The 24,649-nt window shown below is 48.9% G+C and overlaps 1 protein-coding gene across 1 annotated transcript in view; it reads left to right on the forward strand.

Annotated features, from left to right (window-relative positions):
• The window catches only part of CSPG4 (chondroitin sulfate proteoglycan 4), a 137,852-nt gene extending 114,650 nt beyond the window's left edge, over positions 1 to 23,202 (forward strand). The window contains exons 6-10 of the mRNA XM_079953111.1: positions 17,416 to 17,614; positions 17,921 to 18,055; positions 18,458 to 18,624; positions 19,222 to 19,402; positions 19,837 to 23,202. Of these exons, the coding sequence (XP_079809237.1) occupies positions 17,416 to 17,614; positions 17,921 to 18,055; positions 18,458 to 18,624; positions 19,222 to 19,402; positions 19,837 to 21,797 (2,643 nt within the window). The 3' untranslated portion in view covers positions 21,798 to 23,202. The remainder of the gene's footprint in view (positions 1 to 17,415; positions 17,615 to 17,920; positions 18,056 to 18,457; positions 18,625 to 19,221; positions 19,403 to 19,836) is intronic.
• Positions 23,203 to 24,649: the final 1,447 nt, after the last annotated feature.

Raw genomic sequence — 24,649 nt, forward strand, 5'->3', positions numbered from 1 at the left:
CATTGACAAGAACTTTACTTCTTGCCCTGTGATTCAGAAAAATGACCAAGAGGGAATATAGAATAATGCACTGATTTATTACCTACCCTTCACCCTAAAGACCCAGGACAGGTGACAACATTCAAATAGTTTATTATTTAAAACAGTTTAAAGAAACTTCCAATCATAAAATAAGGGAGGGGGGGTCCTAAAACAATCACCTCAAGTGTCAGAAGGGAAAGGAATGAGCTGCATCTTCAGCATTGCTGGAAGCTGTGTACCGAATGGGCCAGGTGCACTTCCGTGGTGAAGGGAGTTCCACCACTCAGGCCCTGTCCCAAGTCTCTGAGGACAGAGGAACTGCCAAAACGCCCCCGCTGCCAATCTCTATGCGCTATGCTATGTTGCTTGATGAAATCCACTCCTATAAAGTCTGCATTACTACCAGAGTCAATGGTAATGGGCACTTCCATAGTGAGTCCATTGGGTAGCTGGAGCGATGCGGTGAGTTGCACCACCGGTTTGGGTGGGAGTGGGTCTGTGGGCTGTAAAATCTCTGGGGACTGCTTCACTGACTCGCCTGGCTGGGCCCCAGTGCCTCTGCCTCCAGCCAGGCTTCGTCGTTTCCCTGTAGCTGTTGCTCCTGCTGAACTGTTCCTTTTACTGTTGCTGAGGCTGCAGTGTGCTTTTGAAGCCTCTGGGGGCACTCCTTGGCCATGTGCTGTGCACTGTCGCAGATGTAACACTTCCTGCTCCCTCTAGGAGGCTTCGCCTTTACTGCTCCTGGTGTTTGGGCTCTGGTTGCTGTCTGAGCCCTGGCACCACCTATCTCCATCGGCTCTTCTCCCCCTCCCAGTGGAGGCGTGGACTGGGCACGCGCTGTCTCTCTGGGTAGGATAGGAGTTGATCTGGCTGGTGTGCATCCCAAACGTCCGTCATCCTTGCTCCAAGGGCGTTCTTCCAGACGCATCCCTATCGCCAGCGCTCTTTGGACGACTTCCGTGGTGCTGTTGGGTCTCTCCCCCCTCACAATTTCATCCTTCACAGCCCCATTCAGCCCCTCCCAGAACATGTCTCGGACGACAGCTGAGTCTTTCTCCCAGCCCAGCGCATTTACCAACGCAAAAAAGCAGGAGTGGTATTGTCTCACAGTGGCTTTCCCCTGCTTCAAACCATGCATTTCCCTCCTGGCCACATCCACATCAACCGTTGATTTAAAACAAGCTCAAGCTGTAGAATCTTTGAGGGCGGGGTCATTTTCGTGCCATAAATTGCGCAGCCACGATTTAGCCTCCCCATGCAGATGAGTTATTATGAACCCCACTTTCTCCTCCTCATCTCTAAAGTCTTTCCGAAGCAAATTGAGCGCGAAAACTATGTCTGCCCTGAAGTTAGGATACTGCTGCAGGTTCCCGTCGAAATGGGATACGATGCTGCCCCCCCTCTTTCCGAGGCCAATCCCCTCCGGCTTGGGACCTGGCAGCCCCTCCTTGCTCAAAAGTTCCCACCTGGTTTGCAGATCCTTGCAGAACGCTACTGCTTCCTCCTCTCTCTTTCTGGATGCTGCTACTCCCATGGAAAGCTTCGTGACAGCTTCTTGCAGGGCTGTCACTTTCTCCTCTGTAGCCATCCTTGCCGATATTCGTGAGCTCGCAAAACACCAAGTTTTGCCCCTCGCTGCGCCAACTCACGCTGCGAAGGTTTTATGGAGATGGAGCTTACTGTCAGAGCTGCCCAAGGTCCCAGCTCACAAAGGACCAACGCCAGTTCTTGCTATATACAAAAGTCTTTATTAAGGTTCAGTTTCCATTTCAAAGCCACGGCGTGCAGCTCTACGTCTCAACCCTAGACTGCTGAAGCTCCATCTGAATCTCCTCCCCCTCGACACCAGTTCAAGACCCTAGCCTTGCTCCACCTCCTCCTTTGCTCCTTTCTCCTCTGGGTCCTTCTGCCCGCTGGGGTGTCGCCCTTTCTGGACTCTTCTGATGCTGATTCCCCGGATTCTTCCCCCTGCTTCCGGCGTGCTTTAGGACCTGGCTCCCAATCCGACCTCCCTGCTGTCCCGCGCTCCTGTACATTTGAACTTGGCGCGCGCGCCCAGCCGGCAACCTTCCTCCTGACCGTTACACTGCTCCTGTCACTGCTTCCCCCTTCGGGGGGGCTAGCTGGATCTGACTTCCCCTCCGTTCCCTCACTCAGCGATAGGGGCGTGGTCAGCCCTGCCTCATCTTCTCTCCCCACTGGAGGGGAAGCCGGCCCTGACACATGGGACTCTTCCCCCCCGCTACGCCCTGGTGGGGAAGCTGGTCCCGATCTCCAGCTGCTGTTTTGGGAGTCGCCGCTGGCCCCTTGCTTCTGGTGCGTCCTTCCCGGTACCCCCCTTGCCCTGGCCATCGGTGCCCCCTTCTGGGAATCTTCCGAATCGCTGGAGAAGCTCATGGAATCTCTCGGCCCACTGTCATACTCTCCTACGCTGCCCTCGGATTGTTCCCCTTCGCTCTCCGCTTCCTCTCTCCCCTGTGCCTCTGCTCCTGAACCCCTGACAACAGGCTTTTAAAAATATATAAAAAAGAATAGTCAAGATAGAGGATTTGTTGCAAAAAAATCCATTGAATTATTTCAAGCTGGGGGGGGGGATATGAAAGAAACATTTTGTACGAAGATTACCATAATAAAGGACAAATGTGGTAAGGACCTAACAGAAGCAGAAGACATCAAGAAGAGGTGGCAAGAATACACAGAGGAATTATACCAGAAAGATATGGATGTCTCGTAGACCCCAGGTAGTGTGGTTGCTGACCTTGAGCCAAACATCCTGGAGAGTGAAGTCAAATGGGCCTTAGAAAGCACTGCAAATAATAAGGCCAGTGGAAGTGATGGTATTCCAGCTGAACTTTTTAAAATTTTAAAGGATGATGCTGTTAAGGTGCTACACTCAATATGCCAGCAAGTTTGGAAAACTCAGCAGTGGCCAGAGGATTGGAGAAGACCAGTCTACATCCCAATCCCAAAGAATGGCAGTGCCAAAAAATGCTCCAACTACCGCACAATTGCACTCATTTCACACGCTAGCAAGTTTATGCTTAAAATTCTACAAGGTAGGCTCAAGCACTATGTGGACCGAGAACTCCCAGAAGTGCAAGCTGGATTTAAAAGAGGCAGAGGAACCAGAGACCAAATTGCAAACATGTGCTGGATTATGGAGAAAGCTAGAGAGTTCCAGAAAGACATCTACTTCTGCTTCATTGACTATGCAAAAGCCTTTGACCGTGTCAACCACAGCAAACTATGGCAAGTTCTTAAAGAAATGGGAGTGCCTGATCACCTCATCTGTCTCCTGAGAAATCTCTATGTGGGACAAGAAGCTACAGTTAGAACTGGATATGGAACAACGGATTGGTTCAAAATTGGGAAAGGAGTACGACAAGGCTGTATATTGTCTCCCTGCTAATTTAACTTATATGCAGAATTCATCATGTGAAAGGCTGGGCTGGATGAATCCCAAGCCGGAATTAAGATTGCCGGAAGAAATATCAGCAACCTCAGATATGCAGATGACACAACATTGATGGCAGAAAGTGAGGAGGAATTAAAGAACCTTTTAATGAGGGTGAAAGAGGAGAGCGCAAAATATGGTCTGAAGCTCAACATCAAAAAAACGAAGATCATGGACACTGGGCCCATCACCTCCTGGCAAATAGAAGGGGAAGAAATGGAGGCAGTGAGAGATTTTACTTTCTTGAGCTCCATGATCACTGCAGATGGTGACAGCAGCCATGAAATTAAAAGACGCCTGCTTCTTGGGAGAAAGGTGATGGTAAACCCACATGGGAAACCCACATGACCTGAAAGTGTTGCTGTGCAATGCCAGGTCAATGATGAATAAAACCACTGCCATCCACGACCTGATTGTGGATGGAGGATTTGACCTGGCATGTGTGACAGAGACCCGGTTGGATGAGGCAGATGGGCCTGTCCTTGCCGCTGCCTGCCCACCAGGTTTCTCTTACGCACAGCAACCCAGGTCATGTGGGCGGGGAGGGGGGGTTGCAGTGATTTTTAGGAAGTCATTAGTCTGCACCAGGCGTCCTATTGGGGAGACCCAGTTTTCTGAGTGCATGTTCTGGAAGTTGGGCAATAGGGGCAGTACAGGATTCCTACTGGTGTACCGACCTCCCCGCTGCACCAAGGATTCCCTGCCCGAGCTGCTTCAGGTCGTGGTGGATATGCTCCTGGAGACACCTAGCTTGGTTGTCCTGGGGGATTTTAACATCCATGCCGACACGACCTTACAAGGGGCCGCTCGGGACTTCGTGGAAAGCATGGCCTCCATGGGGCTGTCCCTGAATAAGTCTGGCCCAACTCATAGCCACGGACATGCCTTAGACTTGGTGTTTACCTCTACGGATGTTGGTGATCTGACATTAACTAAAAGCGAAACAAAAGAAGTGCCATGGTCAGATCACTTCCTGGTGCAACTGGACTTCTCCGCAACCCTTCCCCTCCGCAGGGAGGTGGGACCGATTCGGATGGTCCGCCCCCGCCACTTAATGGATCCAATTGGCTTCCAGAGAGTGGTAGGGGATGCTTTATCCCAAGTTGATGGCCTTTCAGCTGATTCCCTGGTCGGCACGCTGGAATGCGGAGTTAACCAGGGCTATTGACTGTCTGGCTCCGAAGCGCCCTCTCCGATTGCATGGAGCCCGGACAGCCCCGTGGTTTTCCCCGGAGCTGAGGGTGATGAAACAATCGTTGAGACGGCTAGAGCGCCGGTGGCAGAAAACTCATTCTGAATCAGACCGGACACGGGTTAGAGCTCAACGTCGAGCCTACCAAGTGGCAATGGCGACGGCGAAGAGGGCCTTCTTCGCCGCCTCCATTGCATCTGCAGAAAACAGCAGCAGGAGACTTTTTCAGGTGGTTCGCAGTTTATCGGAACCACCTGTACCACCGGGCCTGGTAGGGACCCCAAGATCTCCTGCAATGCTTTTGCAAAGTTTTTTGCAGATAAAATTGCTCAGATTCAGAAGGAGGTAGACTCCACAGTGGGAGCCGGGCCAGGGCGGGAGAGTGCTAGAGTTCTGTCTGGTCCTGTTATATGGGATCAATTCCAATCTGTTACCTCCGAGGATGTGGACAGGCTGCTTGGACGAGTGAAACCGACCACCTGTCTCCTTGATCCTTGCCCATCCTGGCTTATAAAAGCTAGCCGGGAAGGGCTGGGCGATGGGCTTTGCAGGGTGGTGAATGCTTCCCTCTGTGAGGAAGCCTTCCCAGACCCGCTGAAAGAGGTGGTCATTAAACCGCTTCTTAAAAAAACATCTTTAGACCCGGCCAATTTGGCCAACTATCGCCCAGTCTCAAATCTGCCATTCTTGGGCAAGGTGATTGAGCGGGTGGTTGCTGAACAACTCCAAGCACGCCTGGAGGAAACGGACCATTTGGATCCCTTCAATCAGGATTCAGGCCTCACCATGGGACTGAAACTGCCTTGGTCGCGCTGGTTGATGATCTCCGGCGGGCTAGGGACAAAGGTGAGAGCTGTTTCCTAGTTCTGCTGGATCTCTCAGCGGCCTTTGACACCATCGACCATAACATCCTTCTGGACCGTCTAGAGGGGCTGGGAGCTGGGGGCACTGTTATACAGTGGTTTCGCTCCTTCCTCCTGGGCCGTGTTCAGAAAGTGGTGGTGGGGGATGAGTGTTCAGACCCTTGGGCCCTCACTTGTGGGGTACCTCAGGGTTCCATCCTCTCCCCCATGCTTTTTAACATCTATATGAAGCCGCTGGGAGAGATCATCAGGGGGTTTGGACTGGGTGTTCATCAGTATGCAGATGACACCCAGCTCTACCTCTCCTTTAAATCAGAACAGTGAAGGCGGTGAAGGTCCTGTGTGAGTGCCTGGAGGCGTTGGAGGTTGGATGGCGGCTAACAGATTGAGGTTGAATCCTGACAAGACAGAAGTACTGTTTTTGGGGGACAGGAGGCGGGCAGGTGTGGAGGATTCCCTGGTCCTGAATGGGGTAACTGTGCCCCTGAAGGACCAGGTGCGCAGCCTGGGAGTCATTTTGGACTCACAGCTGTCCATGGAGGCGCAGGTTAACTCTGTGTCCAGGGCAGCTGTCTACCAGCTCCACCTGGTACGCAGGCTAAGACCCTACCTCCCCGCGAACTGTCTCGCCAGAGTGGTGCATGCTCTGGTAATCTCACGCTTGGACTACTGCAATGCGCTCTACGTGGGGCTACCTTTGAAGGTGACCCGGAAACTGCAATTAATCCAGAATGCGGCAGCTAGACTGGTGACTGGGAGTGGCCGCCGGGACCACATAACACCGGTTCTGAGAGATCTGCACTGGCTCCCAGTACGTTTCCGAGCATGATTCAAAGTGTGGTGCTGACCTTTAAAGCCCTAAACGGCCTCGGTCCTGTATACCTGAAGGAGCATCTCCACCCCCCATCGTTCAGCCCGGACACTGAGATCCAGCGCCGAGGGCCTTCTGGCGGTTCCCTCATTGCAAGAAGTGAGGCTACAGGGAACCAGACAGAGGGCCTTCTCGGTAGTGGCGCCCGCCCTGTGGAACGCCCTCCCATCAGATGTCAAAGAGATAAAGAACTACCTGACATTCAGAAGACATCTTAAGGCAGCCCTGTTCAGGGAAGTTTTTAATATGTAATGCTGTACTGTTTTTAACACCTGTTGGGAGCCGCCCAGAGTGGCTGGGGAAACTCAGCCAGATGGGCGGGGTATAAATAATAAATTATTATTATTATTATTATTATTATTATAAACCTAGACAGCATCTTAAAAAGCAGAGACATCACCTTGCCAACAAAGGTCCGTATAGTTAAAGCTATGGTTTTCCCAGTAGTGATGTATGGAAGTGAGAACTGGACCATAAAGAAGAATGATCGCCGAAGAATTGATGCTTTTGAATTATGGTGCTGGAGGAGACTCTTGAGAGTCCCATGGGCTGCAAGAAGATCAAATCTATCCATTCTTAAGGAAATCAGCCCTGAGTGCTCACTGGAAGGACAGATCGTGAAGCTGAGGCTCCAATACTTTGGCCACCTCATGAGAAGAGAAGACTCCCTGGAAAAGACCCTGATGTTGGGAAAGATGGAGGGCACAAGGAGAAGGGGACAACAGAGGATGAGATGGTTGGATAGTGTTCTTGAAGCTACCAGCATGAGTTTGACTAAACTGCAGGAGGCAGTGGAAGACAGAAGTGCCTGGCCTGCTCTGGCCCAGGGGGGTCACGAAGAGTCAGACACGACTAAACGACTAAACAACAAGTGGGGGGACACACATTAAAATAATGCATAAATTGGTATCAAAAGTCATCATAGCTCCAGCAAACTCCTTATTGACTTGGCACTGTTAACAGAGAAATCTGAGGGCTCCCCTTGGACAAAAAAACAAGGACACCAGCCAGGAATACCAGAGCAAAACGGCAGCCAGTAGGCTTGGTCTTTATTGAAGACTGTCGCGACAGGACTCCCACCTGCCACAAGGTAGAACAAGATGGAAGCCCCAAACAAAAGAGCCCCTAAACTTTTATTAGCTGCTAATCCCCATGTTAAAGGTAAAGGGACCCCTGACCATTAGGTCCAGTCATAGATGACTCTGGGGTTGCAGCGCTCATCTCGCTATATTGGCTGAGGGAGCCAGCGTACAGCTTCTGGGTCATGTGGCCAGCATGACGAAGCCGCTTCTGGCGAACCAGAAGCTGCTGCACACGGAAACGCCGTTTACTTTCCCGCCGGAGCAGTACCTATCTATCTACTTGCACTTTGATGTGCTTTCGAACTGCTAGGTTGGCAGGAGCAGGGACCGAGCAACGGGAGCTCACCCCGTCGCGGGGATTCGAACCGCTGACCTTCTGATCGGCAAGTCCTAGGCTCTGTGGTTTAACCCACAGAGCCACCCACATCCTTAATCCCCATGTTACACCCCCCCAAACTACATCACTCATACATCACGGTTACATCATGAAAGGGGAGGTCTGGTGGCAGTAATCTGAGCATCTTGGTTCTCCTTGCCCTCCACTGAACACCCATCAAGTGTAACAAAAAGGATATTTACATTTCCCTGTTTCCCAGCCAAGTTAATCACACCCTTTTGTCTTCATCTGGGTTTGTTATTTCTGGAATGGCTACCTGTCTGGCACTCAGGTATCAGGATGCCAGGGATTATCACTTAGTCAGAGGGGCTGCTGAGTAGCTGAGCTTACATGTCTATATGAATTTCTGGTATTCCAGTGAGCCAGTAAAGGTAAAGGTAAAGGGACCCCTGACCATTAGGTCCAGTCATGGCCACCTCTGGGGTTGCGGCGCTCATCTCGCTTTACTGGCCAAGGGAGCCATCGTACAGCTTCCGGGTCATGTGGCCAGCATGACTAAGCCACTTCTGGCAAACCAGAGCAGCGCACGGAAACGCTGTTTACCTTCCCATTTACCACTTTGACATGCTTTCGAACTGCTAGGCTGGCAGGAGCAGGGACCGAGCAACAGGAGCTCACCCCATCGTGGGGATTTGAACCACTGACCTTCTGATCGGCAAGTCCTAGGCTCTGTGGTTTAACCCACAGCGCCACCCGCATCCCAGCACGTAGATACATTAATCAGTGAATTCTTACATTTGGTATCATGCAGCAAAGGCCCTTTGAATAGATAGGAAGAAAATGTGATGAAGTGTTTTGTGGGGACAAATCACAAAAATCACAAAAGTGATTGTGCTGGTTTTGGTAGTGGGCTGCATGTGCATGATATCTGCTGGAGGGGGACCCCCCCCCCAACCTATACATAAATTCCTGCAACAGCACACATTTAGATACTACCCCAAGCGAAAGGATAAAGGCTGCAGGAATGCAAGAGAGAGATGTGCCACAGTTCTGTGCATTAGCGAGCATTACAGCAGGACTGAGTGGAGTTTGTTCATACAGAAAAACTCTCTCCAGGGTGCTCAGCTCCAAGCAGATTCCAAAAATAAAAAACCGTCTCCACAATTGGAAGAAAAAGAGTCCCTAGGCTTTTTCTCCGGAGGGCACTCACAGGCTGAGTGTTGTGGGACAAGTCAGTTGAGGCCAGCAGAAAGATTGGGCAGGATTGTGTCTCTGGGCGAGGGGGGGCACAAAAGCAGAATCCCAGGTGGGCCCGTCATGTGGGGGGAGGCTGTGGAAAGAGAACCATGCGGGGAGGTGGAAGTATATGAAGAAATAACAAATCCAAAGTGACAGACCAAACTGATGTTCTCATAGCAGATGATCTCATTGTTTAACAGATGCTAATCAGGAGCATTTTAGGGTCAGGGTTTATTTGTTTTTATTATTTAATGTGTTCAAGGTCCTGTAGCCATTCAAGATTCATTCTGTGGCTGAGATTCTTTCTTAACATCAGGAAAAATAAATGTGTTTGGGGTGACACATGTGGGAATTCCTTGTTCTTTTTTCTCAGTGGCAACATTTTATTACATTTTCATCCTTGTTCTTACTCAGCTAAGGCAGTGGATCCCAAACTGCAGCCTGTGGGCCACCAGTTGTGCACGGCACTTCATTCCGGTGGCCCACGGCACGTCGGCTGGAACAGTCATATGGATCTCCATTTTTATTCTTATTGCTTCTTATGTTGCATTTTATTTCATGAAAAATTGAATTGCATGAAATGCAAATTGTAAATGCAATAAAATACAAGAAACAAAAGAATCAATAAAAATATAATTAAAAATATCATGCAGCATCTAGCACAGCACTTTAAAATTGCTACAACAGGCATGACCCTCAGCAATGCAACCCATACAGGTGGCCTAGTACACATGTTTTTGTTCAAATGTATGTGTGTGTGTGTGTGTGTGTGTGAGAGAGAGAGGAGAGAGAGAGAGAGAGAGAGAATGACTGTGTGTGTGTGACTCTGTTGTTGGCCTTCACCTCAGGTCCCTTCTAACACCAACTACCCCCAGTGCCATGAAGCCCCAACTACATTGCATGTGGCTCTCAGGGGGAAAGGGAAAGGACTGTCTATGCTTGCTCTAATGAGTCCAAGGCAATGCTCTTAGTCCTCACTTGCCTAGCTTAACTTCAGACCAACCTGTGAGTTAGGTTGAGCTAAGATATGGAGAATGGCCCAGCATCACCTAGTGAGCTTTCTGGCTGAACGGGGCTGTGAACCTAGATCTCCTCAGTCCAAATCCAACACTATAGCCACTAGGCAACACTGCTTTGTTGTTGAGAGAGAGGCACAATGGGATCAAGTGGCCTGTGAGCCCCACGTCCAAGTGCAGGACTAGAAGCCTCTTGAGTGCAAGCCCAAGAGTAGAGGTGGGGAGCCTCGGGCCTGGGGCCAAATGTGGCCTTCCAGGCCTCTCAGCCTAGCCTTTGGGATTCTTCAATTCCTTTGCTGGCTTTTCGGTGCTCCCTCTTCAAGCACTATGGGCCAATGGCCCATCTAGCCTGGCATCCTGTTCTCACCAGATGCCCCCATGAGGAAGCTCGCAAGCACAAGAGCAGCCCTCTCCCCTCCTGGCTAGAAATGTGTCCTTGAAACCTCTGACTTTTGTGGGGCCAGAATGCACCCAAATGCACAAAGCAAGTGCTACATCTTTTGCCTGCTCACTTTTGCCTCATGCCCTGCCCACCGCTGGCCCAGACATTTGGTAGGAGGCATTAGAAGTCCCCTCCAGCAGCACACCCACAGTTGCCTCCTACCGCCCCACTGCCTCTGCCATCAGTGTCAATTTCTGCAAGCTGATTTCCTCAAGTCAGCGGTAGATGGGGCAGAGCACAAAGCGGCACTTTCCGTTTCACCTCAAGCAGTGAAGCGGGATGCTCTTCCCTCGTCTGAGGGAGTGAGATCCTTAGGATGACAATGGTTCCCTGGCTTCCCTGGAGGATCTGACTCACGGATGTCATCCAGGCATTAATTATACTCAATGTTTTACCCCAGTCTTTTGGAAAAGTAATCTGTGTGTTTTCTCTTTCTGTATCTCAGGGCAGCTGGGGTAGCAGATCTTGCAGAGGCTGGAAAAAAGTGACCAGAGGGGATACCCTCCACGTCACTTGCTTGAAAATCCAAATGGGTCAATGGGCCTAAATAGGCCAGCAAATTCATGGAGGACAAGGCTATCAAGGGCTACTCTGCCTCTGAATGCATTCCCTTCAACATGCTGTGTCTAAAAACCAGGATGTGCATCTTCCTGTCCATACTCCCGTGCGAGTCATGAGACCCGCACAAGATCACAGAGCTTAACGGACATACTTTTCTCAGGGCCGTGCTCTCATGTTTTGCAGTGCTCCATGTGGGAATGTTCAGGGATGCAGGAGAGGATATATTGTTTGGTTATATCCTTTCTGTTGTGACGTGGGGTTTGTGATTTCAGCTCTCTTGACATAATATGCTGGAGACAGTTCTCTAGTAACACTTCTTTATTAAGCAACAAGACTGGGGCCTGAGGAGAGGAGAGCTACATTTATAGGGACAGGGAACTAGCTAGAAAGAATACATTTTGGAGGGAACAATATCAGGCAATCACAGTCCTGCCTTTTGGAGGAAACCAATAAGACAGGGGATCCAAATACAGCAGCTTAAATGAACCAATGGTAGCTGTACCCTCTGGAACCAAAAGGCAGTTACTTTACCCTAATGCAAATACAGACAATAATAATACAGATATAAAATCCTTTGACTCAATACACAACACCCCTCCCCCCTTAGTGAGCACAGCAGACGTAATCTCTCAGGTACTGTGGGGTCCTACAACTTCTACTTGATCTCCTGACAACAGGTGTTGCCGGTTCTGGATTGGGTGTCACCTGTGGTAGGGGGGCTGCTATAGGGGTTTCGCCAGGAACAGATGGAGTCCCAGACATCTCAGGGTCCCCTACCTGTACCTTGTCATCCCGTGGACTAGCAGACCCTGGTTCATTTGCTGAAGCCCCTGGTGATTGCACCTCTGGGCCATTTTCACTCTGGTCTTGCAGCTCTGCGTCGTTAGCCAGGATGAATTATCAGACTCCTCCCTGCCGAGCGCCCGGCGCCTCAGCTGATCTATATGTCTCTTCCAAACTTGCCCATTTTCCAAGGTCACATAATAGGACACAGGTCCACTAGTCCGGGTGACCACACCAGCCACCCACCGCGAACCTCGTGAATAGTTCCTCACCCAGACCAGATCTTCAGGGGCGAAATACCTTGTTGTGTCAGTCTCAGCCTGGGGGTTTGCTCTTGAATTACGGTTTGGCATTTTATCCGGGTGGACATAATCCAGCACCATTACCAATCTTTTACCCAAGAGCAGCTCAGCTGGCGACTTGCCCATCGCAGTACACAGCGTCGCATGCTGCAAAAATAACATTCGCGCGATGCGAGCTGACCAGTTACCCTCCATTAAGCGTGCAATGGATTCTTTGGCTGTTCTTACCATGCGCTCCGCCTGCCCATTGGAGGATGGGTGAAAGGGCGCGGATGTGACCCCTCTTATGAAGTTATCAGCCAAGAATGCCCTGAATTCTTGGGATACAAAAGCTGCCCCATTATCTGATACAATGGTCTCCGGTAACCCGTGGGTTGCAAACAGCTGCCTCAACACCTTGATTACGGCAGCTGATGCCATGCTAGGGACCATCGCCACTTCTAACCATTTGGAATATGCATCGACGATAACCAAAAAGACCTTCCCCTGGAATGGCCCAGCAAAATCTAAGTGCAGCCAGCTCCAGGGAGATCTGGACTGCTCCCACCAGTGAACTGGTGCTCTGGCCACTTCTGGCCGCACCTCTTGGCATGCCTTGCATGTTCGTACCCATTGTTCTATGTTCTGGTCCATTCCAGGCCACCACACATAACATCGGGCTAGCGACTTCATCCTGACCATTCCCGGGTGTCCCATGTGAAGCGTCTCAAGAACCCTGTTTCTCAGTGGTGCTGGGATGATCACCCTATCTCCCCACAGGAGACAACCCTTATGCATGGATAACTCGTGCTGCCTTGTCACATCGTGCTGCCTTGTCACATAAGGCCTGAATTTGTCTTCATGCGGACCACCTGCCCCCCCCCCACCCAAGTGAGCACATGGGAGAGAACAGCATCTTTCCTCGTTTTCTCAGCAATATCAGTAGCCGTTACAGGAGCCCCCGGAAGTGTTTCCAGCATCATTATGTGCTCCGCTGGAGCAGGATCCTCATTGCAGGGGCAATCGACTCAGCGCATCAGCGTGGCACAACCGTTTCCCCGGCACATGGGTCAAGGTGTACTGGAACCCGTTCAGGAATATAGACCAACGCAACATTCTGGGGGAGAGAATTTGTGGCGTTTGTTTGTTCGGGTTGAACAACCCCAACAGTGGTTTGTGGTCCGTTTCAATGGAGAAATGACGACCGTACACATATTCATAGAACTTTTTGATTCCTGCCACAATTGCAAGCGCCTCTTTGTCAATTTGAGCATAGTTGCGCTCCGTGGGCGACAACGTACGGGAATAGAAAGAGATGGGCTTTTCCAACCCATCCGGTTCCCTATGACTCAGCACCACCCCCAGGCCGTATTGAGAGGCATCACATGCCAGGACCAACGGCTTCGATTCATCATAATGAGCAAGGACGCTCTTGCTATTCAGCATTCCTCGCAAGGAGTCAAAAGCCTTCTGCTGCTCCTGCCCCCATCGCCACACATTCTTTTTCTGCAACAGTCTATGTAATGGTTCAGCTACCGAAGCTTTCTGGGGTAAGAACGAATGATAAAAGTTAATAAGTCCCAAGAATGACTGCAACTCCGTCTTGTTCTGTGGTCGTGGTGCCTCGATGATGGCCTTAACCTTAGCATCTGTGGGGTGGATGCCTGATGCATCAATTTTAAACCCCAAGAATTCCACAGTTGGCACCCCAAAACTGCATTTTTCTTTTTTTAGTTGCAACCCCACCTCCTTGAACTTGAGCAACACTGCATGGACACGCGCAACCAGTTCCTGTGGGTCTTTTCCAGCAATCAAAACGTCATCAAAAAATGGCAAGACCCCCGGCAGACCTCTTAACAGGCGTTCCATGAGCCCTTGAAAAATCCCTGGGGCCACACAAACTCCAAATTGTAATCCGTTAACTCTGAACGCCCCTTTATGTGTGACAATAGTCTGTGCTTCCGCTGATTGTGGGGTTACTGGCAGCTGTTGGTAAGCTTGTGCCAGGCTAAGTTTGGCGAACACCTTGCCCCCAGCCAGTTTAGCCAACAGATGTGATACGACTGGAATGGGGTATGAGTTTCCCCTGAGTGCCTTATTGATAGTACATTTGTAATCAGCACAGATCCTGACTTCCCCATTTGCTTTAAGGGGCGTGACGATTGGAGTCTCCCACTTAGCGGAGTCCACGGGTGAGAGAACTCCCTGCTTGACCAATTTATCCAGCTCTGCTTCGATCTTGGGTTGCAGTGCAAATGGCACTTGCCTTGGTTTGAGTCGGATTGGGGCCACCCCAGGGTCCAATTCGAAGTCAACTGGGGGCCCTTTATAACAACCCAGTTTTCCATTAAAGAGACCAGCAAATTCTTTGCATAATGCCTCGCTCATCTCAGGGCAGGTTTGGATTGAATTAAGCCCTGATATACTCAGTCCCAGGGCGGGGAACCAGTCAGTGCCCAGGAGACTGGGGCGACTGCCCTTCGCAATCACCAGTTTGAGTACCGCCTGTTTGTCCCGGAACTGTACTCTCACGGCACACATTCCCATGACATGGATGCGGCCCACTGAGTATGACTGCAAAGTTGCTGGGAAGGGCTCCAGAGGGGGCAACTTACCCCTGGGGAAGAATGTCCTCGCGGTCTGGTCCGACACGATAGTGAATCCAGATCCGGAGTCCCCCTCACGTCGCACAGCTGACCCTCAATCTTCACCTTGACGTGTGCCTTGCCTTGCGCTGGAAACTGCACGACCCTCCCGTTGATCTCCGTTACGTAGTGGCAGTCCTTTAGAACATGGTTTTCTGTGGGCGATCTGCGATGCTACAGTCTAGGTGCTCCAGTCGCTCCCAACGCCGCCGATCTACAGACCCTGGCGATGTGACCTGTCTTTCCGCACGTCCGGCACATAGCATCCCGGAAACGACAACTCTTCCGCTCATGGTTTCCGCCACAACCAGGGCACCTGCCTCGGTGATCTTTGTGCACTGTGCAGGCCTGACGCACTGACTCGACCCCACGGACTGGGCTCTGGCTCGGAGTAGCCTCTAGCTCGTCCATGGCATGCGCAACTTCTATCTGTGGCTTAGGGACCCTGCGACTGGCATCAAGCTCCTCTCTTTCATAATTCTCCGTGGCGGTGGCCTCCTTCAAGGCTGAAGCAAGGGTAACCTCTTCTTTAGCCACGATGCGTCTTCTGGCTTTCTTGCTGCTCAGACCACCGACAAACCGATCCAGGAGAGTCTCTTCCAGATCTTGGAAGTCACAGTGCTGAGCGAGCTTCCGCAGTTCAGCTAGAAATGCAGATACAGACTCCCCAGCACGCTGCTGCCTCTTATGAAACTCCATCCGCCGGGCCATCTTGGTCTCAGTAGGCGCTAAATGGCTTGTTAGGCAAGCAAGAATATCTTTGAGAGATGTCTCACTTAGCTTCGCTGGGGCAAGCAATGCCTTGGCCAGCTTGAAGGTCTCAGGCCCACAGTAGCTCAGGAATGTGGCCCTTCTTTTGCTGGCATCGGTGATCCCTTGAGCCACTGCGAAGAACTCGAAGCGTTCAACATAGTCTTCCCACGCGTGGGGCTCTGATGGCTGGAAGGGCTCCAGTACCCTTAGACTCTCCATTGTCCTGTGGGCAGGGTCGTCTTCTCAGCTGGCCAGTGAGTCTTGTTCTTAGCTACAATCCGGACTCTGAGGCAGGGCTGCGTTTAACCGCTCCTCAGCATTCCGGATCCCATCCTCGTCGCCAGTTGTTGTGACGTGGGGTTTGTGATTTCAGCTCTCTTGACATAATATGCTGGAGACAGTTCTCTAGTAACACTTCTTTATTAAGCAACAAGACTGGGGCCTGAGGAGAGGAGAGCTACATTTATAGGGACAGGGAACTAGCTAGAAAGGATACATTTTGGAGGGAACAATATCAGGCAATCACAGTCCTGCCTTTTGGAGGAAACCAATAAGACAGAGGATCCAAATACAGCAGCTTAAATGAACCAATAGTAGCTGTACCGTCTGGAACCAAAAGGCAGTTACTTTACCCTAATGCAAATACAGACAATAATAATACAGATATAAAATCCTTTGACTCAATACACAACACTTTCCAACTTGTTTTAACAAGTTCTACAATTTAGCAGAGTAACATTCCCCTTTTTAAACTTGCACAGCAGATGCGTTTGCTTAGGCTCGCTAAAGCAAGCATATAATAAGTTTTCCTTTGGGTAATTTCCCCTTTAGTCCCTAATAAAAAGATAGACACTACACAGTCTTCTATAAAAGCAAAAAAAGAGTTTACTCACACATTCTGTTCACAATTGGATCCCAGAAAAGTAATATACACCTGGAAACTATCCCATAAGAAGACAGTTCCTTTGTCCTCTCTTGGCTGCAAGCCAAGAGAGCATCTTAGGCTAAGCAGATGTTGCTTCTTCGACGAATGTGGTCAGAGAGAGAGAGAGATGGCGGACCAGTCCTGCTCTTTTGTTACCTGGGCAGGTGAGGTCACGCCCACCTCTAGTCACATGCAGAGGAAGTCTGTCCCAGGCAGGAGAAACAGGAAGTTCCGACTGGCTGGTCCAGACATCCCCTTTTATGTCCACTCTAGTGATGTTGTACTTAACTGCTCTTATGTTTCACATCCCACACTCCACAATATCATGGCCTTTAAAAAAAGCATTTTTGGCTGGATGAGATCTCAGCACAAAATCACAAGAGATCACAATACCCAAAATAGCCACCATGCTCTTGAAGGGAAAAACAGGATGTTCCCATTTTTCAGGACACTTGCGGGGTACAGTGGTACCTTGGGTTACAGACGTTTCAGGTTACAGACTCCGCTAACCCAGAAATAGTACCTCGGGTTAAGAACTTTGCTTCAGGATGAGAACAGAAATCGTGCAGTGGCAGTGCGATGGCAGCAGGAGGCCCCATTAGCTAAAGTGGTGCTTCAGGTTAAGAACAGTTTCAGGTTAAGAACGGACTTCAGAACGAATTAAGTACTTAACCCGAGGTACCACTGTATGTGAATGCCAGTTGCTGGAAACCACAAGTGGGGAGAGAGCTCTTGTGCTCGGGTCCTACTTGCAGGTTTCCCATAGGCATCTGGTTGGCCACTGTGAGAACAGGATGTTGGACTAGCTGGGCTTTTGGCCTGATCCAGAAGGTTCTCATGTTCTTATGACAACCCCTCTAGTGGTGGTGGAATGTGGAACAGGTTCTCAACAATGAGGAGAATGGATCTTTGGCAATCCATTCCATTGATTTCTGGACCCTTCCTGCCAGATGCAAGAGGGTGGCACAGCAGAGATAACTCCTGAACACCTCAGCAGTGAAGATGAAGACAGCCCTCCAGAGGAAGTCATTTATTCCATCAGGAAACCTATCAATGGAAAGGTTGTGTTGAAGCCATCGCCTACCACCTCGGTCCAACGGTTCACACAGGCCCAGATCAACAGCCAGCTTGTTCAGTTCATCCATGAAGGTATGCAGCAGAAGGAGGTAAAGCAAGCTGGGTGGATGGGGAAATTGGGACATGGGGACATTGGAAGCTCTCTTATACCTCATCAGACCGTTGGTCCATCTTAGCTCAGGACTATCAACACTGACTAGCACTTGCTCTCTGGGCCTATAGAGAGGAGTCTTCCCCTCCACTACCTGGTGATGCCAGGGACTAAACCTGAGACTTTCTGAAGGCAAAGTATGTGCTGCAGCTCTCCACCACCAAGTAGGTAAGTAAGTGCAGGAATGTCTTCTCCCAGACCCTGACATCCTGGGCTTCATTCTACAGGGTCCCTGGATGGAGGCTTTTCCTTTGACGTGTCTGATGGGGAGAACATGTCTCCCGGGCACTTCTTTGCTGTGAGGGCCAAAAAGAAACTGGTTATCACTCTGGAGAGCAAGAGAGATCTGATCGTGTGTCCGGGTAAGTTATCTGCAAGGCAACTACATGGGAGCATGGATAGAGCTAATCTGTTGATTTGTGTTTCTCTCAGTTTCTCATTTTTTTCTAAACTTAAGCTCACCTCTCCACTTCCCCACCTCAGACTGCATTTTTTAAAAGTCATTGTGAGAATTCACCAGCATTTTAATGTGCACAAATTTTTCTGTAAAATTTCCATAATTTACACAGAATCATAGAATTGCACAGTTGGAACGGACCCCAATGATCCTCGAGTCCCACCTCCAGCAATGCTAAAGAATATCACATAATCCCTCAAAACTTTGGGGGAACAATTTTCTTGTTTCTTTAGGAGTGAAACTGTGGGTGAAGCTTTTACTACACCACCTTCAGATGCTCAGCTCCTCCTAACCATTTCTTTCCCAGGCTCTCTTCAGCCAGTCAGGAGCCAGAACCTGAAAGCAGTGACCAATGATGAGGCAGAAGCCCAGTCGCTCTCTTACATCATAGAACAGCCTCCAGGCTTTGGCAAATTGGTGAACAGCCAGAAGTGGGAGGACAGAGGGCAGCTGAGCAACTTCACCCAAGACGAGGTAGAAGTCTTAGCCGCTTCTTTCTTGATGTCCCTCATGGTATAATACCTTGATTTTGAATAGAAACACAGGAAGCAATGTTTACTGAGTAAACTGAGTCTGGCCATTGTCCACATGGACAGTATGGGTTGACTGGTCTACAGCTACTGCAGGAAAAAAACCTCAAAAATCAAGGTATAGTTGAGGACAAACAAAGATTCATTTTCAATTAATTGGCAAAGAGTTATTTCATATCTTAAAAGACTCCAGTAAGAGATACTATTATCTGAAATTCTTACTAACCTCCTACCTTTAAGGGAAGGTTAGAAAGACCTCAAGGACAATAACATGATATTTATTAATAAAACAAATATTTTTATAAATGTTATTACCCCACAACACCAATAATAATAATCATGTTTTGCAGGGAGTGTGATTGAAACTACCCAAATACATTATTTGTGTGTGTGCATTTTTATTTTGGTTTTGGTTCAGGTTTTCATTTTCCCCAGTGTGTTATTAAAATGTATGTTCTTCTTCAAAATAAATACAAAGACATTATTGGTTTGCTTTCACAGAGTGCCTAACTCAGTTTCCTTCTTACACATATCCAATCAGGTGGATGCTGGGGTAATATCATATCAGCATGAAATGCCACAGGAACCTTTCTGGATTCTTGAGGACACTTTCCACTTCCGAATTTCTTCTCCTTCCATGATCTCAAACCTGTATGTCCTTGGTGTGTTGGTCTCCTTCAACATCAGCTGTCCTCACAGCTCCACTCTGTGGAGAAACAAAGGTAAAAGGAGAGTCAAGATGCCAAAACACACATAGAATCATCAAATTGTAGAGTTAGAAGGGACCCAGAGGGCTATCTAGTCCAACCCCCTGCAAAGCAGATATCACAGCAAAGAGAGCTGTTGTGAAGGAAAGGTTTGCTCCTTCCTAGGAAAGGCATGTGCTGTGATGTCCCTGTGCATAAAGATGACTAAGTTCTAGTAAAATCTGGGGAGATGAGGGGGCATTTGCTAGAAATAAATCCTTTGAATTCTCAGAGAACAGAAGCCCACATGGTGAGAACAGGATGCTGGACTAGATGGGCCATTGGCCTGATCCAGCAAGCCCTTCTGATGTTCTTATTGCTCTCTTGATTTTACTTTCCAGATGAGCTGCAACCTTTCTGTAATCATGCTTTTTTCTTTTCTTTTTCTTTTTTCTCCCACTGTCTCCCAGGCCTCACTGTTTCAGAAGCTCAAAGTGCAGTGGTCAACATCTCATTACTAGATGCTTCTAACCTTCTTGCTAAAGAACCTGTCTCCAGAAGAGCATCGTATGATGTGATATTTCTGGTGACGGAGCTACCCAGCCATGGGACCCTGTCCGTTGCCGATGGACCAGTTGATAAAAAGCATCCCTACTTCCTCCAGTCTGATCTTGCTGCAGGTGACTTGGAATATGCCCACCATGGACCCAGCACCCTGGGTGATCATTTCAGCTTTAAAGCCTGGCTCCGGCCCAGCACAGAGAGATCTATTCAGCCCCCACAAGCAGGGGAGGAGCCTGTCATTTCTGGGATGTTCAACATCACAGTGAGTGACAGAAATGAAATGCCACCCGTGTTGCTCACCCAAGGCCAGGTTCTGCAGGTCCTCCAGGGTTCCCCTGCAATGCTTTCTCAGGAACAACTGAACACCATGGATCCTGACAGTTTTCCTGAAGAAATCAAGTACAGGGTCCTTTCTGGGTTATCCAGTGGCTTTGTAGTCAATATCCATGCTACGCAGGTGGCAATTACCCAGTTTACTCAAGCAGACATCAACGCAGGGCACTTGAGGTTCATCGCCAATGGAACGGACTCTTCTGGAGTCTTACACCTTGCTATCTCCGATGGGCACAATCCACCCATCTTAACGTCTTTGGAAATCATAGTTCTTCCAGCAACCACCTGGGCAACAAATCAAATCCCGTTGGAGATACCACAGGGTGTCAACATGGCCTTCCTGTCTCGCAAGCACCTTCTGGGGGCCTCAGGCCAAGAGCAGCAAAATACCATCTATAGACTCATCAGGGACCCACAGTTTGGTCAGGTCAATGTCAACCAAAAGCCCATGAGGGACTTTTCACAGAGCCAAGTGGACAATGGAGAAGTGACATTTACTTTCACTGACTTCATCTCCCCCAAAGATGAATTCCAGTTCCTTGCCACAGCAGGAGATGTCAACATTTCAGGCATTGTGAATGTAATGGTCAAGGCCTTGGTCAAAACCCAACAGGATATCCTTTGGCCAAGAGGAGCCACCGTCCAGCTCAACACTGACATCCTTGATGCAAGTGAACTGGGCAGCAGGACCAAGAGCATCCCAGCCTTCAAAATCCTCCGAGCACCCCAAGGGAGCCATTTTGTGAAACTCTCGAGAGACAAAAGGAACCCGCCCGTCTCCACTGATGCCTTCACCCAGCAGGATCTTGAGGGAGGGCTAGTTGGGGTGGAGATATGGGAAAGAGAAGACTCTCAGGAAAACCTCCAGCAGGACAGCTTTCTGTTTGAGTTGGTGGCTGATGGGGTGCCCCCTGCTGTGGAATCAATGGCATACATCACCGAGGCCTTCAATTCCTCAACAGCCTATGGAGCGAAACTGCTCAAAGTGCCTGATTTCCAAGAAGGGGGTCAAAACCCCACAACCCAAAGCATAACCCCTTCTCTGCAGATGTTGACAACTAGGCGCCCAGAGCCAGAAAACACTGAGTATAACTCCAGTGAGACACATGTTCGTCCAACAGCATGGGCTGGGCACATAACAGTTACCAGTGCATTTCCTACGGAAAGGAGCACACTCCTTAGTTTCATTGAAGCCAATATGTTCAGCATCATTCTCCCCATCTGCCTCATCCTTCTGCTTCTTGCTTTGATCCTGCCCTTACTGTTCTACCTCCACAAACGGAACAAGACTGGCAAGCACAATGTCCAAGGCACACCCCCCAAATACAAAAATGGTACATTGGTTGACCAGGAGACTTTCCGGAAGACTGACCCCAACCAAGGCATCCCTTTGACAACAGTCAACACACTGGAGGCCAAAGGAGCAGGACCCAACTCAAAGGGGATAGGGCCAGGAGGCCAGCAGGATCCAGAACTGCTCCAATATTGTAGGACACCCAACACAGCCTTAAAAAACAGTCAGTACTGGGTCTGAGGACTGGAGCGAGGGACAAAATAGCCTGTCTTGAGGTGGAGCGCCATGGGCTGCATGGTTTCCTAAAGATTATCTCACCTCTTTCTCCTCCTCTGCCTCCTCCCTGTTGCCTGATTTATATATGACACAGTCCCTGAGATTCAAGGAAGCCCTTCCTGCACAGGTCAAATTCTTTCCTGATTCTCCAGACCTGGTTTTCCTCAAAGATGTTGGCTCAATGGCAGGGAAATCTCCTGGAATGAAATAAGTGAGACCCTAACAAGGCTGTACATTTTTCAAGGGAGAATAGAAAATTGCAGATTCTCCTCTTGACAATCAAAGCTTTCCTCTGTTGTTTTTTAAAAGCAGTTTTAAAGTTCTTATCAATGCAACAATGTGCTTGAAAGCATATGGAAATCTTAGAACCCAAAAGAGGAACCAACTGCAGTTTCCAAGGATTCATGAGTGGAGCTTCAGTGTGCTCACATAGCTCCTCCTCGTGACTAGCAGAAGCTCAAATAAATTATGCAGAATACTAAGTGCTGCCAGATAAATTATGCAAAACAAGAGAAAGCATACACATTTATCTAATTTATGCAGATTTCAGAATCCTGTTTTTTCAGAGCGTGAAGGTGTCACAGAATAATTGGGATGAGAATGCTTTTTGAAAAAAATGTTATTTATTAAGAAGACTTTGTGTGCAGCTTGCAAGCTTCAATCCAGCAGAAACTGGTGGGACATTTTTACAGACTCTCTGGGGTGTCCGCTCCCCTCTCATCCCTCCTCGCCTCTCCAAATTAAAAATAATAATACCTTTATTGTCAATGTACAACCTCCATCTCCAGGGATCGGTGGTGTGAGGGAGCACTGGGCTGCACTTGTGACATCACCAGGGCCATCCCTAGGTCTCAGGTTTAGCCACTGAGATATCCTGGCCTGGCAGCCCTAGAGGCAGGGCTAGTTATGCTGTCACCCCAAATACATGTGATTAAAAACAACAACAGGGAACAACCATGGGACAAGACAATATCCAAAAGTGACTTTCTCCCCCTACTCCGCTGTAGTTTAAGAGACAAAGCAGCAGCAACAGCACAGGGAAAAGTTTGGTGACACCTTAATGGTGTTTTTTTAAAAAATAATGTTTATTAACAGACCAATCAAATCACATTAATTACAAATTACAAAGCCAAATTTTAAATTTTTTGTTGGGGTACCCATATTTCAAGTTCCGAAAGGGATCCAATCATCTTGTTGCTGCTGCTTCACATATTTTTCCTTTTTCTTTGTGACCTCTGATAGTCTCCACAAGCAAGTTGAAACCAATTGTAGTCCTGTGTGGGTTTTTCCATTCATCCAAGGGTCATATTCAGACGGCTGCCGCTTTTCATCGCTTCCATAAATAAACACACTCTTGCCGTCTCCTTAATGGTTGCAAAAATTTACAATTGCATCAGCTTTCATGGGACAAGAGTCCACATGGTTTTGAAAACCAGGTTGCTAGGAAAGGCAGGCAGCCACCCTTTCTTTCCTGTTTCTCCCTGCCTTGAGCTTCTGAGCTGGAGCCAAGCCTACCGTAAGGCAGACTGAGTTAGTCCTGACTCAGGTGGCAGATCATAGAAGGCAGGATGTGGCGGCGAGGAGTTGGAGGACAGAGGAGTCTGTGCCATAAGGCTTGCCAGGCATGCCCCTAAGCCTCAGTTATGCCAGAGGACATGGGTGTTTTCCCAAGTCATACCCACACCATACATTTAAAGCACTCCTATAGTGCTTGAGCAGTCATGGCTTCCCTAAAGAATCCTGGGAACTGTAGTTTGTAAGGGTACTGACCTCACAAACTTTCAGTTCCTAGCACCTTTAACAAAGTACAGCTCCCAGGATTCTGCATGACTGCTAAAGTGCTAGACAAGCTCCCAGTGTTAAGATTTAATTGCTAGTCCAGTTGACCAGTGTGTGGAATGCAAGGGACATCACTTGTGCTAGCCCTATTCTCAGTGATTTAATCAGGCACAACTTTCCCTCAAGTGGGGCACGTCTACAGAAATGCCCATGCACACTTAGGTCCCATCCACAAAATGCATTTAAAGTACTCAGAGATACCACTTCTGAAACAGCTATTGTTTCTTGCTTGTTCAGGGTACTAGGAACTGTACTTCCTAGCAACTCTCTGCCCTTCACAAGCTACAGTCCCCAAGATTCTTTAGTGGGAATGGGGGGGAAGCCTGGCAGTTAAAGTTGCATAAGAGTGCTTCAGATGTATGGTGTGGCTGTGCCTTCACTTCAACAGCCCTCTTGGGGGTGAAGCTAAGAATCATAAGCAGCTGCCAAAGCACCATCTGCTCCTCTCTGCTCCAGTCATGTGTTCTGAAACAAACATGGCATATGGCACATGACCCCACTGTGCTCTTGGGTTTCCCCTCCTGCCAATTAAAATTCCAGGAGGAGGGAGGGAACTGTGATGTGTTTTGTTCTAGGACTCTGTTGGATGAGACCTGGTTCCTTCTTGAAGATTCCAGGCCCATCCTTGAATATTCCAGTTTCATTTTTTTAAAAATCAGCTTTCTAGTCCTTTCACTTTTTGTGGCACTATAACATTCTACCTATAGCTTAGTGCACAGCTTCCTCGTGCTTTTAAGTGTCCCACCTATGAGCCAAATTTCATTATGTTTTATTAACCATTTAATGCAATGGCATAGCTTTGCATCTATATTAGGCTGTAGTTATATTTTGGCTGTCCTACAGTGGTTCCCTACCCAGTTATGGATATGGTTTATCACAAAATTTCTGGGTTTTCTTGAGTGGGTAACACAGGAACAAACTGCCCCGCAAAACTCTGACTAGGGTGCTGTGTCATGTGATTGAGGGTTGCATCCATA

Source organism: Podarcis cretensis (genome assembly GCF_951804945.1).
Source record: "Podarcis cretensis genome assembly, chromosome: 14".
In the NCBI taxonomy this organism is placed as follows: domain Eukaryota; kingdom Metazoa; phylum Chordata; class Lepidosauria; order Squamata; family Lacertidae; genus Podarcis; species Podarcis cretensis.